Below are 20,366 nucleotides of genomic sequence, written 5' to 3'. Positions count from 1 at the left end.
AAATTTCTTTCATCTGAATACTAGCATCTATGTCAAATCTTGCCTGACAAGACAGTTTGGAATGGTTTACAAAGGTGAAAGTACTGAATAAACACAAGCTGCCATTGTTGCCTCTATCTTCCCCAAAGTTATTAGGTTTTATGTTCTTATGATGTTCTTCACTGGTTGTTACACATTAGTTACCTGGAGCATGTGTTTCACGTTTAATGATGTTAAATTTAATAGCAACAGTGCTTTCAAGCATCAGGCTCGTACTCCGAGACGACAGGCCTAGGCACAGCAATTACTTATTCTATTCCCTCTTCCCAATGAGGGCAAACTTCCATGATAATCAAGACTCACATCATATTTGCTCGGAGCAATGAAGTTCAGTGAGTAGTCCTCTGCATCGTACAGGATGGAGAAGGCTAGATCCAACACCTCCTAAGAACAGAGAATATAAAAATTAAGAGCAAAAGTTGGCCATAGGACCATTTGAAACTGCTCCACCATACAACAAGATCGTATTTACAAAGAGGAGTATATTTCAATTATGACAATAGGGGTCTAAAACAAAGCCTGCAGTGAAGGAGTGAGTGTTGACATGACACAACCTGCTCCCTCAACCATAAGTTAGCTACTGTGGTTCTTGCTCACCCTGGTGGACTTATTAGGAGCTGCAAGATAAGCAGTAAAGTGCAACACTCAAAAGAGGTGGAGGAATTCAGCAGGTCATGCAGCATCTGTGGAAGGAGATGCATGGTTGAAGTTTCTGGTCTCAAGACCCAAAACATTGACTGTCCATCTCCCTCCACAGATGGTCCAGCTCCTTTGTGTGTTGCTCCAGAAGTCTTTTAAGAGACTTTTGGATAGGTACATGGAGCTTAGAAAATTAGAGGGCTATGTGTAACCCCAGTAATTTCTAAGGTAGTAACATGTTCGGCAAAACTTTGTGGGCCGAAGGGCCTGTATTGTGCTGTAGGTTTTCTGTGTTTCTATTTCCAGCAACTACAATCCAGATAAATGACAGGTTTGCCTTTCCTGATCAGGAATTCCCAAAATGCTTCACAGACATATAACTCATTTTTGAAGTGTACTGTAAAGATGGAAATATTTGTGGATAATCATTTATTCAATTTAGTTTATTTTAATTCAGCAATTACTTGATTTCATGAACAGTCGGTTTCTAAATTTTCTACCACCATTGTCACTTTGGAGTATGTGACTTTAAGAAGTAATTCTTCACTATAATGAATGGCTGTCCATTCTCCACTGCTTGGAGTGCACTGTACACAATTCCCATCTAAACCCATTTTAATTTCTCCTTCAGCTGCAAGAGTCCAAGCTCTGGAATTCTCCCCCCGGCCAAACTCATTCTTCCTGTGTTATTCTTTGTGTTACTTCTTGAGCTCATCTCCTCGATTGAGTTTTAGTCACGTGTTCTAATATTTGCCTGTGAGGCATGGTATCAGATTTTAAAAGCGGTGTTAAAGCGGAGCTCTTTCTCCACAACAAAGGTGCACTACAAATGCTTGTCATTATTGAGACTTTAAAGAGGGAGTCACCTGACCCTAATTCGCTAAAGGACACATCAAACTACGTGTGGGGTGTGGTGTGAAGCCAAAGGTGGGCAAAGGAGAATCTAATTCAAAGGCAGAAGTCACTGCAGATGCTAGATTCTGCAACAAGAAACAAACTGCTAGAAGAACTCAATGGGTCAAGCATCATCTGTGAGAGGAAAGGAAGTGCCGGTTTCTTTGGTTGAGACTCTGCATCAGATGCTGCTCAACCTACTAAATTTCTGAACGCAGTTTGTTTTTTTGCTGATTCTAATTCATCAGACCATGACTATGAATGGCCCCAGGCCTGCAGAACAAATCCCTATGAATTAGGAATAAGATTCAGCTGGTTTGTCCTGTTATTCAATAAAATCATGGCTGATCTAATTGTAACCTCAGTGCTGCATTCCTGTTTATTCACAGTAACCTTTCACTCCCTTGTCAATGTTCAAAGACTTTTCATCTACCACCCTCTTCCAAAGCCTCATGATGCCCTGAGAGAACAAAAAAATCTCTTTACTACCTTCAATGGGAGCTGCAAGTTGTCTTTAGATAGGATTAGTCAGAAAGCCTCATGACTATGGTTTAACCAAGTCGACCTTTCCCCTAGTTTTTGATTCTTCCACAAGAGGAAACATCCTGTCTGCATTCATCTTGTCCAGACCCCTCAAGACCTTCGCACCTCAGTTTATTCAACTCCCTTCTCACTCAGCTAAACTCTGGTGGATACTACCCCATCCTGTCCAACCTCCCCTTGTAAGACAAACCCTCCATTCCAGTGTCAGTGTCACAGGGGGTTCGGGGTTTGATGTTTTAGCTGCCATTTTCTGGGCAACCTATTAGTTTTTGTGCAAGGAAGGGGGTTGGGGGTTGGGGGTTTGCAAGTTCTACTTATTTTTCTTTTTTTGTGCAGAGGAGAGTGGGGTTGATGTCTTTCTTTCAATGACTTCCATGGTTTTCTTTGTTTCATGGCTATCTGGAGAAGACGAATCTCTAGAGTTGTATATTGCATACATACTTTGATAGTAAAAAGGAACCTTTGAACCTTTGAATACAATAAATAGAGCCAAGTATGTTGTCACAAATACTTCATACATCCTTATTTTGTATGTACTATCCCCATGTTATTGCTTGCTCTATCTATACACTAGCCTCAGAGGCACAGTATTGGACAGCAGTGCAGTGGCCACCATTCAACACTGATATGTGGGACTCAGGGCTACACCCTGGCTGGCTCACTGAGTGTAGCCATTGTTCTGTGTGTTGTTAGACTGTCCATATCCTACTGTCTCCCTCTTCATCCCCCAACTGCAAGTGATAGAAAATACTGTCAACCCCTCCTCTGGTTTGGATGCCCAGCCTGGAGACCCCTCTGTCATACATGGCCAATCAGTACGTCAGGCATCTGCTTCCTGTCCCTAGCAATGGTTGCACTCACAGTAGTAGCCAGGGTAACCTTTCAATTTGACAGACCACATCATCTACACAACGCCATTCTTCATCAGCAAGCTCTCTACATTGAGCAATGGGTAACACATCTCTGTGAGAATGACAGTGGAGGACAGGGTTTCTCATCACTGAGAATGACAGTGGAGGACAGGGTTTCTCATCACTGTGAGAATGACAGTGGAGGACAGGGTTTCTCATCACTGTGAGAATGACAGTGGAGGACAGGGTTTCTCATCACTGTGAGAATGACAGTGGAGGACAGCGTTTCTCATCACTGTGAGAATGACAGTGGAGGACAGCGTTTCTCATCACTGTGAGAATGACAGTGGAGGACAGGGTTTCTCATCACTGTGAGAATGACAGTGGAGGACAGGGTTTCTCATCACTGTGAGAATGACAGTGGAGGACAGCGTTTCTCATCACTGTGAGAATGACAGTGGAGGACAGGGTTTCTCATCACTGTGAGAATGACAGTGGAGGACAGGGTTTCTCATCACTGTGAGAATGACAGTGGAGGACAGGGTTTCTCATCACTGTGAGAATGACAGTGGAGGACAGGGTTTCTCATCACTGTGAGAATGACAGTGGAGGACAGCGTTTCTCATCACTGTGAGAATGACAGTGGAGGACAGCATTTCTCATCACTGTGAGAATGACAGTGGAGGACAGGGTTTCTCATCACTGTGAGAATGACAGTGGAGGACAGGGTTTCTCATCACTGTGAGAATGACAGTGGAGGACAGCGTTTCTCATCACTGTGAGAATGACAGTGGAGGACAGGGTTTCTCATCACTGTGAGAATGACAGTGGAGGACAGGGTTTCTCATCACTGTGAGAATGACAGTGGAGGACAGGGTTTCTCATCACTGTGAGAATGACAGTACAGGACAAGGATTCTCATCACTGTGAGAATGAGGCTCTGTGTCTGGTTCTTCTCATTACACAATGATCATTCTCGGCGCAGATTTCATTAACCATCTTGTTTTAATGATTGCATTCTAACCTCTAAATAAGGTAGCAGTGTACTTTAATTAAAATTTTCTACAAAGTCCTGCTAGAACTTCTTTAACAAGCAAGTGGCAGGGGGGTAGGGGGATCTCATTGAAACCTACTAAATGTTGAAAGGACTGGATAGAGTAGATGTGCAGTGGACAATCCTAAAAGTGGGATAGTCTGGGACCAGAGGGCACAGTCTCAGAATAGAAGGACATTTCCTTAGGTCAAAAAAAAAGGAAGAATTTCTTTAGCCAGCGGATGGCGTATCTGTGGAATTCATTGCCACAGACGGCTGTGGAGGACAGGTCACTGGGTATATTTAAAGCAGAGGTTGATAAGTATTTGATTACTGAGGGCATCAAAGGTTAGGGGAAGAAGGCAGGCAAAGTGGGTTGAGAGGGAAGATCAATCAGCCATGATAAAATGATGGAACAGACTCAATGTGCTAAATGTCCTAATTCTGCTCCCATGTCTTATGGTCTTATTGTCCAAGATCTGATAGAAAGAATAGTTTTCATCATTTTTCCAGGTTTAGTTGTCGGGGTAATTGTCCTATGGTTTCCTCTTTTTTGCCTCCCTCCCTTTCTAAATAAAAGTTTTATTTTGCCGATTCTCTTACAGACTTGTAGACCCTAATACCTGCCTGGTCTGAGATCAAAACTAGAACTGCTTTGAGGCCCAGGAATGGCATCTAACCAGAGCTGTGGGCAGCTCACCACTTATTTCCAGGCATGTTTACACATACAGTGTCCTGGTAATTGTGAGGGTGGCAGGACAGACTCACTCAGGGTTGGCTGGCTCTGCACCTCACAGGCTGGACTCACCCGGTTCTGTTTCATCGTGCTCTTCTCCTTCATGTGGGGGCAGTCCTTCCCAGTCACCAGGGCTTTAATGTCTGCCACAGGAACTAGAGGAAAGAGGCATGGCAAAAGAGTTCAGCCAAAATGCAGCTCAAAATTTACCCTAAGTAAAACTATCAGACCAATAGATACAGACCTCTGAGCAACCTGGCCTCAAGATTGAATGGAGCTCAATTCATGGAGTTCCAGAGCAGGACAGGTCTGACAGGGCACACTATTACTCATCTGCAATTAATTCTGCCCTCATTCCCTTTCCTTCAAGTGTTTATCTAAATTCTCTTTTTTAAGGTTACTGTTCAATCTACTTGAAGGCAAAATGTTCCAGTTCACAGTCTGCCAAGCCAAAAAATGCTATTTACAAACTAGAAACAGGAGGTGGTCACCAGGCTTCTTCGTTAATAAGATGACAATTTTATCACAACTCTGTGTTCTCAACTACTTCTGTTAACCTTTTACACCCTGATTATCTAATTGTAGTTTGCAAACATTCAAAGAAACTGCCTCCTCTGGCCTTTGTACAAAGGAGTTGTGAAGACCCATGTACATATTTTGCATCATCTCCACCTTAAGTGGGAGCCTCAATATTTTTAAGCAGTAAACTCTACTTCTGCTTCCTCCCAAAAGAGGAAACATTGTCCCTGTACCCTTCCTCAAGTTCTTGTCACCTCTCACTTCTGAATAGCAACTTGAAGGAAACAGTGTTCAAGTAATTATGTTTGTCATCTCTTGGAGAGGGGAAACAATATTATGGAGTGAATATTAGTGTCCATCGACACTTGTTGTACATGTTTCTGGATGATTTTTTGGGAAGGTTTGTGCTCTTGGTTTCCTTGCCGAAGGGCCTTGTATTGTGCTATCTGCACACCCATTTCATGTAAACAACCTGAAAGTCAAAGTAAATTTATCATCGAAGGGTGTGCATGTTATCATATACTACCTCGAGATTCCTTTTTGCAAGCATTTACAGAAAAATAAATAAATACAAAAGAATTTATGAAAAAACTATACATAAACAAATTGACGGACATCCAATGTGCAAAAGGCAAATTGTGCAAATAAAAGAATTAAATATACTGAGATCATGAGTTGTAGAGTCCTTGAAAGTGAGTCTGTAGTTTGTTGAATCAGTTGAGGGGAGTGAAGTTATCCTCACTGGTTCAGGAGCCTGATGGTTGTAGGGTAACAATCGTTTTAAAATTTTTAAATTCATGTAATGGGCATGAGATGAGGGGAAGGTCCTGACTGCTGGTCAGTGGCTGTGAGATACTTTGGAGGGAGATGACGGTTGCCTTCAAAGGCTTATATAAAACTTACTGTGGAAACAGAAGAGATCAAGTCTTCTGCTCAGTGCTGGTTTAAGGGCTTCACTTCCACCAATATACTTTTACTTATTTCTCCCTGTACCTATCAATTTCCCCCAAACTGCATCCATGCTACCTGGATGAATCACCCCACGTAGTCCATTCTGACTGTGCTTCACCACTAAAAATTCACTTTTACATATCAGGGCTAGAATGAAGGGCTGTGTCTGCTTCTGGAATATTCCAGAGTGGTACGCACTCTTCTCCTGCAGGTACTCGATGGCTGGGTTCTCCACTCCTTCTTCCACGTCTCCGTAGTGAAGGACCTTGTGGTTGGGTGACAGGCGACAGTACCAAAGCTTGTCTGCAGATTAAACAGAAGGGAAAGATTAACCCTCCACACCTCGGTCTAGCCCGTCATCTCTGCTGGAGAAACTATGGCAAGCCGTTTGTTATTCAACTTGGCAAGCGCCGAATTGTTTACACAACACGGTGGTCTAGCGGATAGTGCCAGGAACCGGGGCTTCATTTCCCACCATTATCTATAAGGAGTTTGTATGTTACCCACGTGACTGCATGGGTTTCCTTTTGATGCTCCGGTTTCCTCCCACATTCCAAAGATGTACGGCTTAGTATGTTACACACACAAAATGCTGGAAGAACTCAGCAGGCCTGCTGAGTTGTGTGTGTGTGTGTGTGTGTGTGTGTGTTTCTGTGTGTGTGTGTGTGTGCGTGTGTTTTTGTGTGTGTGTGTTTCTGTGTGTGTGTTTCTGTGTGTGTGTTTTTTTGTGTGTGCGTGTGTGTATGTGTGTGTGTTTCTGTGTGTTTGTGTGTGTGTGTGTGTGTGTGTGTGTGTTTCTGTGTGTGTGTTTTTTTGTGTGTGCGTGTGTGTGTGTGTGTGTGTTTCTGTGTGTTTGTGTGTGTGTGTGTGTGTGTGTTTTTGTGTGTGTGTGTGTGTGTGTGTGTGTGTTTCTGTGTGTGTGTGTGTGTGTGTGTGTTTTTGTGTGTGTGTGTTTCTGTGTGTTTGTGTGTGTGTTTTTGTGTGTGTTTTTGTGTGTGTGTGTGTGTGTGTGTGTGTGTGTGTGTGTGTGTGTGTGTGTGTGTGTGTGTGTGTGTGTGTGTGTGTGTGTTTGTGTGTGTGTGTGTGTGTGTGTGTGTGTCTGCGTTTTGCTTGGACTTACAGCATCTGCAGATTTAGCACATGGGTGTAATTGTGGGTGTGTTGGGCTGTAAGGACCTGTTACTGTGCTGTATCTATTCCATCCAGCTTGCACATAGAATTTACCACTGCTTTGTATCCAGTTCCCAATGCTTATGTTACCTGCAGTGCTCCTTCACCTAACCCCAGTTGTGCATCTTCTAATTCTCTCTGCCTCCCAAGCTTACTGACCTGTCTGTGGACACATCACTCAGCCATTCACCTTGAGAAGGTGAGCTCTACATTCCATTCACTCTCTGAGTTCATACAGGTATCCTGAATTCTTCACTAGGTTTGCTTGTGATAACCTGCAGGAGGCAGACATCCCACCTCTCCTGGAAGTTCCGGGAGTCTCCCGCATATCGATAGTGGCTCCCTGACGCCCAGAAATTATATACAATATCCAGGAAATAGATTTTTTTGAGAGGGAGAGCGATCATCCTGATTGGTCTCTCTTCGTACTGGGCCACAAGGAAACGATATGATTTGGCGATATGAAACGATATGAGTCAGCTGCACCTTTCCTCATTCCCTGTCACACACTGTTGAATTTTAATGCATGCGAGGTCATCAGTGACCCGAGACGTGCAAAGGAATGGGTCCGTGACCTATTTGTGAATGTCCCTGGTGAACCGTCCATGTCAGGGCGGGAAGGCGATCAACTCCTCGAGCTTGCAAATGACGGCGAGCTGAAAAGTATGTTTGACATCTCTGCCGGCATTCTGGATCAAAGTCGAGGCTGAATATCCTGAAATAGCCACGGAAGCACTGAAAACGTTGCTTCCATTTCCAACATATCTCTGTGAAGCGGAGTTTTCTGCAATGAATGCAACGAAAACTAAACTGCAGAATAGACTGGGCATCAGGAACCCCCTTCGAGTATCGCTGTCTCCCATCACCCCTCGATAGGACCGTCTTGTTGCAGGAAAACAAGCCCAGGGCTCCCACTGATTCAGCGATATTGGTGTGTTGCAATGATTTTATATGTTCATATGGGGAAAATATGCACTGTGTGTTTAATATCCAAACGTTACTTAAAATGTTATGATGCTATTGACTTATCACCTATATTCTGGTTGTGATTAACACCCCCCCCCCAAGAATATTGTTAATATTAAACCGGTCTGCGGTGCAAAAATGATTGCAGACTCCTGCTAAGTAGACCTATCAGTTTTCTCTGTGGACAGGCTTTACAGTCGACCTCAAAAATAATGACAGTGTTGCTCGCTGCACTATTTGCAACAGTGACTTTTCTATTGCCCATGGTGGGTTAAAATGTAAAAGACATGAGGTGAGTTTAACAGGTGTCATTCGTTCATTAGCATAGCTAATGTTATTTAAACTAGCTAGCTGCTAAGGAGCTACCTTATTGATGTCCTACTTGATGAGGCCAAACTCCCTGTACACTTGCTTAAAGTTGTAATAGAATAAATATGATAATATAAGTACATATTTTAATGTGACATTTTCTGCATATACCCAACTTGGTTTGCAGATTAGACAAAATCACTAAACAAAGTATTATGTACACCCTTGGAGGTAGACGGGGGGGGGGGGGCGCTACCTCCCTGAAATGGTGGTGATACCTCCCTGAAATTAGTTTTTGCAGGGTGGGATGTTCGCAGGAGGCCAATAACCTAATGCCTCCTCATCCACACAAGGGAAACCCAAAATATTCAACCCTTCAGGAAATGCTAATACCTCTGACGTGAGGTTTCTGAGTGATCTTGTCCAAAGACAAACACTGAACTGTGATCCCTCCTATACCAGCTTGAATTACTGAAACTGATGGAGTCATAGGAAACATATACTAATACAGATGGGTACCCACTCATCGGTATGGATGTGGTAGGCTGAATAGCCAATTTCTATACTAATTGACCCTGTAACCAGAGAAACGAAGGAAGCCCATGGGGAAAACTTAACACAGACATAAAGTGCTGCAGGAACTCAGCAGGTCCTGAATAAACAGTTGGCATTTCCGGCTGAGACCCTTCAGCAGGTCAGCCCAAAACATCAGCTGCTTGTTTCTGTCCATAGAAGTTCCTCCCGCATTTATTTGTGCTGCTGCAGATTTCCAGCTTCTGCAGAATCTCGTGTTTAACTCAGACAGTACCTGAGGCCAGAGTCAAACCCAGGCTGTCAAAGCTACAAGACAGCACTACCTCTAGCTGTTCCACTGTACCACCCAATACTAATAGGTCAAAGTTCCTCGTTCACTATTCTCCTGGAATAAAGCAGGCTGTGCGGTGGAAGCAGCTTCTGCAGGCTAGGATCAAAGGGCACAATTTACAGCTTGCTTGCAACAAGGTTGGCAATTCCCATTAAATCCAAGCATATTATCACTAGAATGAAAATCAAACCCACTTCTAATGAGGCACTGCAGCTTTCAAAGAGTCAGACTCGACTTCCAATTTAATAATATTGATTCTAATCTCAGAGTCACTCTCATCATTTAGGGAGGGGGAGGGGTTGGTTACAGCCTTATGTTAGCTGTACTTCAGGAATTCATGCTGGGTAATTTCACAGCAATAAACTGCCAATAGCGGAAGCAGGACAGGGCTATAAACCTCCTCCCCCTCCCCCTGGGGGGACAATATACTTCCTCTCTGCAAATTACTCCATCAGTTTTACCTCAAGTCTTTTGCAGAAGGCTATCCATCTGACCTTTAACCCAAACCATTAACCAGGCGAAATGTAAAATCACGCAGTGGGGATGCATCCTTAAAGCTAAACACTTGCTGCACATTCACAACCAGTCCCCCAACTCTTACCAACAGTAAGGGTTGCTTCAGCACAGTGAAGGCAAGAACCAGGCTTTGAAATGCAGATAGTTCGGCATACAAAAACACCTCCATCAGAAGCAATCACCCCTTTCCCAGGGATGCTGCGATGATCTCCTACTCTGTTGGTTATTCCTTTATTGTCATTTCAGCACTTCTTTTTGCATGACCTCAAATTATATTACAATCTGTGCACCATTCTGTTATCCCAACTAGAGTTACTGCAAATCCCAACACAACAGATTCTGCAAATGCTGGAAATCACACAGAGCAACACACACAGACTGCTGGAGGAACACTGTAGGTCAGGCAGCATCAATGGAGATTAATAAAGAGTTGCTCATTCAGGCTGAGATCCTTCGCTAGAACTCAGGAAGGGTCTTATCAGGTCCTGGTGAAGGGTCTTGACCCGAATGGTCAACTTTCATGCAAACATGCAGCGACCTCTGAGGACAGTTGTGAACTGGATGGGAATTTCCTGTAGATTCAGAGTTACTATAACTAAGACTAAATTTTTGGCTAAACTTTCATTCAGATCTACTCAATTCCTTGAATTCAGTTTGCCCAGCTCATGTGATGGGATTATAGTTCTGGGCCCATGCTGTCCTGATACATGAACAACCCTATGTTACAGTCAACCTTCACTAATCTGACTACCTGTAATCCGGTTCCTTTGTTAATCCGGCACTGATTTCAAATTTTTCGTGCAACTGCAATTTCAAATTTCCCAGGCCACAATCTGCTGCACATTGTTTTGGTTGCATTAGATCTGTTCATGTGTTGGCGCGCTCTTGTAAGCACAGACAGGCGATTCCTGCTTGTTTTCCTGCATTTATTAATATCATTTGCATGAGGCACGGCCGCCTGGCACCCGCCCGTCTTACCCGCCAGTGGCGGGGGAGCTGGCATTCGCTGGGTTGGTCCGCCTTCTCACCCGCCTGTTGGCAGTCGTGCACTGCCCTCTGGCATCGCCCAGCCGGCACTCCATTCTCTTCTGCCTACGACCTCAAATCAGACGTGGCGACTTGCTGAATTTAAGCATATTACTAAGCGGAGGAAAAGGAACTAACGAGGATTCCCTCAGTAACTGCGAGTGAAGAGGGAAGAGCCCAGCGCCGAATCCCCGGCCGCCTGGCGGTCGAGTGAAATGTGGTGTATAGAAGACCTTCTTTCTCCGACTTCTGCTTCTGCTCACCCAGATGCACTGCCACCAACATCAACAGTTTGTGAAGAATCTGTTGTGCCAGTTTCAGCACCAGTTCCTGATGCTTCACTCATTTTTCAAGATGAAGATGTTGATGATCCTGACAGCCCCACACTTGCAGACATGTAATTTTGCCTGAAGGTATATTAAACGTCTCACCTTAGAAGCGGAAGTGCTCAACTGTTCTGTATAAGTTAATTCCTGTACATTTACCTGTACCCTTTATTTTATCTGCGCCTGTACAGTATATCACTTTATTAACATTTCACTTGCTACTCATTTAATATTTCTGTTTCATTATTATCTAACTTGTACTGATTTACATGATATCTTAAAGGTATGATGAGGCGGTTAGCTATTGCTTAATGTGAACCTTCTGTAATTCGGCATTTTCACTAATCCGGCACTCCTCAGGTCCCAGTGGTGCCGGATTATAGAAGATCGACCTGTACATTGGAAAATGCATCAGGAAATACTGTGCATCCAGAACCAGCTCCTTCACAAGAGCAAGGCCATAAGGGACAAAATTAAGCCATTTGAATCTGCTCCGCATTCCATCGTGGTTGATTTATTATCCCTCTCATCCCATCCTCCCTGTAACCTCTGATGTTTTAAATATACCCAATGACTTGGCCTCCATAGCCACCTGTGGCAATGAATTCCACAGATTCTCCACCCTCTGGCTAGAGAAATACCTTCTATCTCGGTTCTAAAGGGACATCCTTCTATTTTTGGTCCTAGGCTCCCCCACTATGAGAAACATCCTGTCCAAGTTCACTCTATCTAAACACAAGAAAGTCTGCAGATGCTGGAATTCTGAAGCAACAGAATTGAGCTCAGCAGTTCAGGCAGCATCTATGGAAATGAATAAACAGTTGACATTTCAGGTTGAGATCCTTCTTCAGGACTGGAAAGGAAGGGGAAAGATGCCAAAATAAAAAGGAAGGGGAGGGGAAGATGGATAGCTGGAAGGTGATAGATGAAGGACGGGAGGGGAAGGATCTGATAGGAGAGGAGAGTGGACTGTAGGAGAAAGTGAAGGAAGAGGGGACCCAGCGGGAGGTGATAGACAGGTGAGAGGAGATAAGGGAACAGAGTGGGAAATGGAAGAAGAGGGGAGGGGGACAGAATTTTTTTTACCGGAAGGCAAAATCGATATTCATGCTATCAGATTGGAGGCTACCAAGACGGAATACAAGATGTTGCTCCTCCACCTTGGGGGTGGCTTCCATTGTGGCACAAGAGGAGGCCATGGACTGACATGTTGGAATGGGAATGGCAATTGTAATTAAAATGTCTGGCCACCGGGAAGTTCCACTTTTGGCAGATAGAGTGAAGGTGCTCAGTGAAGCAGTCACCTTATTTACGATGGTTCTCACCCATTGCAGAGGAGGCCACATCAGGAGCACCAGACGCAAGAGATGATCCCAGCAGATTCGCAGCTAAAGTGTTGCCTCACCTGGAAGGACTGTATGGGGTCCTGAACGGAGATGAGGGAGGAGGTGAATGGGCAGGTGTAGCACTTTGGCTGCTTATGAGGATAAGTGCCAGGAGGGAGAACAGACAAAGGAATGATGGAGGGAGTCATCCCTGTGGAAATTGGGGGTATGATGTGTTGTCTGGAGGCTCATGGGTAAGGACAAGAGGAACTCTATCTCTGTTAAGTTGGAGGGAAGATGGGGTGAGTGCAGATGTTTGGGAAATGGAGGCAATGAAGGTGAGGTGGTGGTGGAAGGGAAATGCCGATCTTTGAAAAAGGAGGAAATCTCTGATGTCCTGGAAAGGAAAGCTGCATCCTGGGAACAGATGCGGTGGAGACAATGAAACTGAGGAAAGGGAATGGCGGTTTTGCAGGACACAGAGTGGAAGAGGTAAGTTTGAGATAACTGTGGGAATCAGTAGGTTTATAAAAGATGGTGGTCGACAGTTTGTCCCCAGAGATGGAGGCAGAGTTTGAGAAAGGGGAGGGAGGTGTTAGAAGTGGACCAAGTCTCTGTCTAGGTCTTTCAAAATTCAATAGGTTTCAATGAGATCTCTCCTCATTCTTCTAAGCTCTAGCAAGACTTGGCCCAGAGCCCTCAAACATACCTCATATATTAACCCTTTCACTCCCAGGATGATTCTCTTAAAGAGGGGTGAGAGGCAGTGGAGGAACCAGCCTCAAGTCCCGGAGAGCATACCTTGACGCCGGCGGCTGCTGATCTTGCGGAAGAGTGTCCCGTCACACAGACGATTGAGGCGCTGCTGTTTGATCAATTCCATCAGCTCTGGTTTCAATCTTTCTCTCAGCTCCCTGTGCAACCGAAATACAGGCAGACAAAGGCAAGTATTCAACTGCGCATCTGCACAAAGTGACACACATAGAAGCACATCCCTCCGATATGAGGCACGCATACATTGATACCATCAGAATCCTCTTCCAAAATGCCTCTTCGTTCGCATTACTAATGGATCAAGCTCCTTCCTCTAGTTCAATACACTGCAAACTCCAATGGTCCACATTCACTCCCATTGTACAAAGGGCCAAATCCCTGCCCATTGAATCTGAGTATAAAGAACTCCAATGGACCCAATATCGTCCTATTCATTTCATTTTACAATCCCAATGTACCAGGTCCTTCTGTTCACTGCTATCATTCGAGAGCACGAACAGCCCAAGTGAGTGTAGAATCTGAAGGAGTTGAAGGAAATTATGAGCTGGAATCTCTCCAGCTTTTACAAACCACTTCTTCCCTTCCATAGCATTAGGAATCTTGCAAGTATTACAGCAGGTGGTCATTGAAATAGGTTCTAATGTTTTCAATGGGTTATATAGAGGTGCTGAAGTTTGGGAGGGAATTCCAGAGCTCAGAGCTTTGGCAGCTAAAAGCACAACGGGGGAGTGATTGGCAATTAACCAATAGTCCAGGGATTCCCATAATGGGGTCCAAAGATCCCCCCTGTAAGGGTCCGTGACATAAGTAAGGTTGGAAAACCTTGCTAGAAATGGAGGAGTGCAGAAATCTGGAATGGTTATAGGTCCTGAAGAGATTACAGAGATAGGAAAGAACATGGTGATGAGCAAGTTGGAAGTTGAAGATAAACAACTTAGGCAGTATTAGAGCTTCATCTTAATGAAATCCATGTGCATTTCAGAAGTAATCACTTCATGACAGTGAGAGTGATGCTTCTTCCCCACAACCAAGATCAGTAACTCAGGACAATGTTTAAAACATGTTGAATATTAATTATGGGATCCAGCAAAATAAGAAAGAACCTGGTCCACCTCATCTTTTGCCAGCTGACAAGGTCACTAATACCTGGAAGATAGAAAGGCTTAGGTACATTCTTGAAACATCTCAAATCTTTGCTCATCACATTTCCACTTCATGTCACACTCAACAAGGCTGTGTTAAACTCTTACAGGACTGGTGGCGCCAGAGTCTCTTCCTGATGCATTCTCTCTGTTTGACGTAATTTGAGAATTTCACTGTAGTTCAGGGCATTGACCTTGTTGCGAAACAGCTCGAGGGAGGTGGGCTTGGTCGCCAGTGTCCGTGTGATCTGCTCTCGTACCACCTGCATAACCTGGAACAGTTGACAGAGAGATTTGTTAGTCTCTGATCCACAAGGAGTTTTGCGCTCTTCAGTGTGAAGGAACTATTGTGCTGGAAGAGGGTCACCGTTCAGATCAAATGCACCTTATTATTCTTCCACTTGTGGCTTTTTAAACTTGCTAAGACACAACTCAAAGTAAAGCATAGATAATTACAGCACAGTACAGGCCCTTCAGTTAATGATGCTGTTGCGACCTTTTTACTTACTCCAAGGTCAATCTAACCTGCCCTCCTACATAGCCCTCAATTTTTCTATCATCCATGTGCTTATTAAATGCCCCTAATGTACCTTCTAGTACAAAAAATAAGAGAATCAAAGTTGGCGGTGAAAACATCGGGAAGAAAACATCAATAATTTCAGATATGCGGATGACATTGTGTTACCTGCAAGTACGGAAGAAGAACTACAAAACTTAATTGATATAGTTGTTGAAGAAAGTGCAAAAAGGGGTCTATCTATCAATTGAAAAGAGACAGAATGTATGGTGATATCCAAAAAGAAGGAGAATCCTATCTGCAGGCTGAGAATAAACGGGGAAGACATAAAACAATTACAGAACTTTTGCTACTTAGGAAGCTGGGTGACATCAGATGGCAGGTGCGACTCGGACATCAAAAGAAGAATTGGGATGGCAAAAGACACGTTTACGAGAATGAAGAGTATACTGACCAATACTAAACTAGGCATGACAACCCGCCTCAGAGTACTGAAATGTTACGTTTATCCTGTTATGTTATATGGGTCAGAATGTTAGAAAATATCTAGTAACATGAGGAATTAAAGCAGCAGAGATGTGGTTCTTGAGGAGGATGCAAAGAATATCATGGACAAAACAAATATCTAATGAGGATGTCATGAACAGAACAAGCACAAAAAGAGAAATAATGTATGAGATCATGAAAAGGCAACATAACTTCATTGGACATGTGATTAGGAAAGAGGAGTTAGAATGCATAGTAATTATGGGAAAGATTGAAGGGAAGAAAGCAAGAGGAAGGCAAAGACAAATGATGATGGAGACAGCAGCCAGAGAACTGGAAATGAATACCAATGAATTGATCCACTTGACCTGAAACAGGAGTGTGTGGGCCATGGCAGTCAAAGCTCAAACTAGGCACGGCACCTGATGATGATGATGAATGTATCTGCCCCTACACCAACTCAAGCAGTTCCACTCACTGTGTAAAAAAAAACTTACCTCTGACATCCTACCTACACTTTCCTCTGATCACTTTAAAATTATTCCCTCTTGCATTAACTTTTTTTGCCTTGGGAAAAAGTTTCTGGCTAACCATTCAATCTATGCATCTTATCATCTTGTACACCTCTATTAAGTCATCTCTAATCCTCCTTCATTCCAAAGGGAAAAGTCCTAGCTCACTCAACCTGTCCTCTTAAAATATGCTCTCAAATCTAAAAGGAAGAAGTTCTTCCTGGTCCTACTAGTTAAAAAGAGTCAATCAAATTATGAATCAGAATATGGCTGATAATACCGGCATTTATATTCTAACAAGCTGGTAGTACTTTCAAATGAGTTTCCCCCCAAAATCGATCTTATACAATTATACAATGACATTACAGTGTATGCACTCACTATGCCTAACACTCATTCATGATACTTATATATATTAACAAAGCACAATTATATTCTCCAATATTTTATCGGTGCCGGGTCTAAGGGCTTAATGCACAGGGTCCAGGAGCAGCCGATGTCAACGGGGGTGCTGGCACAGTGGCACAGCTGGCATAGCCACTGCCTCACAGCTACAGTGACCTAGCTTCAGTCCTGACTCTGTGGAGTTTACACATTCTCCCTGTGACTGTGCGGGCTCTCTCTCACGTCAGATGATAGGTTAATTGGCCGCTGTACATTGCCCTAACATGTGGATGAGTGGTGGAATCTGGTTGGAGTGGATGGGAATAGATTGAGTATAGGATTAGCGAAGACAGCTGGGTAGTGGTCAGTCTGCAGGTTAGTTAAAGGGCTTGTTTCAGAGATGTATCAGTACAATTTTATGGAAACCCTACATCGTGGCCTTTTCCCCACAGAATCTTTGTGATGGCTACACCGAGCTTCAGCGTGTGCCTCAGCACATACTCCTACAGCTTGGAACATGCCAGTTCAGTGGCAAACATCACACCTGGAGACCATCAAGCTCAACGTGATGAGCAGATCAACGTACGTCTTTCACCAAGATGATGACCTTCAGTTCATCTCAGTTTGTGTCCAGGCAGACCACAGATTCTGGTGTTACACATGGGACAAACTTCAGCAAAGATCGTTGGATCCCTCCCCAGACCCTTGTTTTTTGGACAAACCTGCACCCTGAGAAATTGGACTACCATCTCGTCTGCACCACGGTGAGATCAGCATGTGGTGATATTGAGATTCCAGCTGTGCATGAAGGATGTGACAGAGAGGACCTTTCTCACCAGTAGCCTGACTTTCTGTAGCAAAGCAATACATCTCAGTGACTTACAAAGCTGTTAATCACCCTCTTGAAGCCTGGAGATACACTGGGTGGCAAGGATACAAGTTAGGTTTTTATCACACTCTGACAGCTTCAAGGCAACCATTCCTTATCCCAGCATTTCTGAGCCCAAACTCAGATCATTAACATACCCCTCTGGATACCACCCTTGTGTTCTAATTGGCGTCGTAGTCTGCATGGATTTCTTAGGGTGACCTGGCCAACAGTCAAATTACTAAAAATAGGCTAGAATCGCAAATCCTCTCAACTGTTATTTGTAGGACCTTGCAGTGCAGAAATTGTTACCGTCTATCTAAATACCCTGCACAGTGTGTAAATATTTTAAAATTGCATCACTTATTGCATTTATTAGCTGTAGATGTTCCCCATTATTGATCTGCTAAAGTTAAAGTATCTTCTTTACCCATCTATAATAAATCATGTCATAATTTTAAATCCCCCGTTAGATAACCAGTCACTTTTCTAGGATTACAGTCTCTCCCCTTCATGAGGATGTTTCAATGTTTGTCACAAATCTAAAAGGCTATTGCCTATCAATCAATCGTTTTAAAGGAAATGACCTCATGGTTGAGATGGTAACAGGCATTTGTGCTGTTGTTTGACTTTTGAATAGGTTGCATCCCAGTAAATCATTTGGTGCTCGCTGCCGGGCCTATCATTTATTGCAGGCTGTTAGCTGTTCCTGTTGAACCAGCTGCTGATGTTTCTCCTCCTCCAGCTGAAATTGCTGGCAAAGTGCTATAGCTTACCGAAACATTCAATTAACATTAGTACCACACCATACTGCACTCCCACTCACAGATATCAGCAACACTGATATTTGACTGGAAGAGTGGGAAGGGGAATGGAGGGGGTGAGGGGGGAAGGGGGAGGGGAGAGGAGGGGGTTGAGCAGAGGAAAGATGGGAGAGAGTTCAGTCTCATGCCTTGCAACAGAAATATTTGCCCCTCGCACCGTATTTCAACACATGGAAACCCTTCAACCCTTTGAGCCAGAACTCAGATTTACAGTAACTATAAAGCAAACATCACACAGTGTGTAAGTACAAATTAACCAGAAATAATATTGTCAAATATCATTGTAACATTTAAAGAACCTCTTGTTACACATTTTCCATGTGTTTGACCTTAAAAGCAAATCACAAACTCAGGAATTAGTAGCTGAGCCCCTCAAACCTGTTCTCAGCTGATCTGACTACCTGAACACCATATTCCTACCTCACGTTGATAACATCTTCTTGCTTATCAAAAATCTATCTCTCTCTGCCTTGAAGTACCCTCCTGCACCAACCTTTGAAAAATGTTTCAAAGGAATTACCACCCTCAGAAAAAGATCACTTTATCTGTGATAAATGGGCAACACTTTTATTTTTAAAGAGTGATCCCTTGTGAAAATACGCTCTCAACAACCACTCTGCATTTTATATGTTTCAATCATTCTCGCTCATTTATGACCATGATACATTGGAGAAGAATTAGGCCGTTCCGCTCATCAAGTCTGCTCTGCCAAACAATCATGGCTGAACTTTCCCTCTCATTCCCCACCCCGTCTTCTCTACATAAACTTTGATGCCTTTACTAATCAAGAACCTATCAACCTCTACTTTAAATATACCCAATGACTTGGCCTCCACAGCTGTCTGTGGCAACAAATTCTGCAGATTCACCACTCTGGCTAAAGAAATTCCTCCTCATCTTTGTTCTAAGGGGACTTTCTTGTATTCTGAGTCTGTTGCCTCTGGTTCTAGACTCCTTCACTATTGAAAACATCCTCTCCACATGCACTCTATTTAGATATGTGTTATGTTTTAATGAGATAGAACTTGGAAATCTACAGTGCATTACAGGCCCTTCAGCCCACAATGTTGTGCTGACCATGTAACCTACTCTAGAAACTGCCTAGAATTTCCCTAGTGCATAGTCCTCTATTTTTCTAAGCTCCTTGTACCTGAGGCTCTTAAAAGATGCTATTGTATCTGTTTCCACTGCCACCGCCAGCAGTGCATTCCATACACCCACCACTCTCAGTGTGATCTCCACTCATTTTCTAAACTCCAGCCAATACAGGCCTACACCCATCAAACACTACGGATGCAAGGCAAAATTGTCCAACTTTTTCCATAGGAAGTGATTAACTTTTATGGGGGAGGAGTGAACAATGGATAGAGACGTCATCCAATGCCTTACCCTCAGGCTATTTGGCTCAAATGAGAAATTGGTGATCAAGCCCACTTGTACATGACCCTCTCATCTGGCGGGACAAAGTTCATAAGACCACTCAGGAAATTTGGAGAGGGTTCACCAGGATATTGTCTGGCTTGGGGGAAGTTAATCATGGACTGACAGGCTGGGCTTGTTTTCCCTGAAGAAAAAGACACTGAGTGGTGACCTCAAAGAAATGTATAAGATTGTGAGAAGCATAAACAGGATAGACAGAATCTTCTTCCCCCATCAAAAACAAGGGAGCATAGTTTTAAGTAGATTTAAGGGGCAAGGTTTTTTTTACACATAGAGGGTGATTGATAGCTGGAATATGCTGTGAGAAAAGGTGGTGGAGTCTGATACAATCATTACATTGAAGAGGCATTGAGACACTCAGTTAGGCACAGCATGGGATATGGGTCTAATGTGGGTAAATAGAAATCGAATAGATGGTGGATGAATGGCATGGGCATGTTGGCTGTTTCAGGCTGTACCACTCGGTGACTATTAGCTTTTTATTTGGTGTGAGAGGGTTGGAGACCATCCCAAACACCTGCCTGAAGACTCAGAGGTTAAACATCAGCTGTAGACAATCCATCACATTATGTGCATCCCCCAGTTTAATGAGATCATGTTATGGTGAAGTTGTGTAAAACGCTGGTGAGACCTAATTTGAAGTATTTATTCCAGTTATGGTCAACTACCTAATGGAAGGATATTAAAAAGTTCAAAAGAGTACAGCTAAAA

The 20,366-nt window shown here is 43.5% G+C and overlaps 1 protein-coding gene across 1 annotated transcript in view; it reads right to left on the bottom strand.

The window, feature by feature from the left end:
* The window catches only part of LOC134341290 (engulfment and cell motility protein 3-like), a 107,561-nt gene that overhangs the window by 23,135 nt on the left and 64,060 nt on the right, over window positions 1-20,366 (bottom strand). Inside the window, exons 13-17 of the mRNA XM_063039162.1 lie at window positions 14,733-14,896; window positions 13,510-13,622; window positions 6,404-6,508; window positions 4,808-4,890; window positions 343-423 (exon numbers count right to left, since the gene is read on the bottom strand). Of these exons, the coding sequence (XP_062895232.1) occupies window positions 343-423; window positions 4,808-4,890; window positions 6,404-6,508; window positions 13,510-13,622; window positions 14,733-14,896 (546 nt within the window). The remainder of the gene's footprint in view (window positions 1-342; window positions 424-4,807; window positions 4,891-6,403; window positions 6,509-13,509; window positions 13,623-14,732; window positions 14,897-20,366) is intronic.

This window comes from Mobula hypostoma, assembly GCF_963921235.1.
Source record: "Mobula hypostoma chromosome 14 unlocalized genomic scaffold, sMobHyp1.1 SUPER_14_unloc_2, whole genome shotgun sequence".
NCBI lineage: Eukaryota > Metazoa > Chordata > Chondrichthyes > Myliobatiformes > Myliobatidae > Mobula > Mobula hypostoma.
The sequence above is the reverse complement of the archived record's forward strand: the minus strand, read 5'-3'. Positions and strand labels throughout refer to the sequence as shown.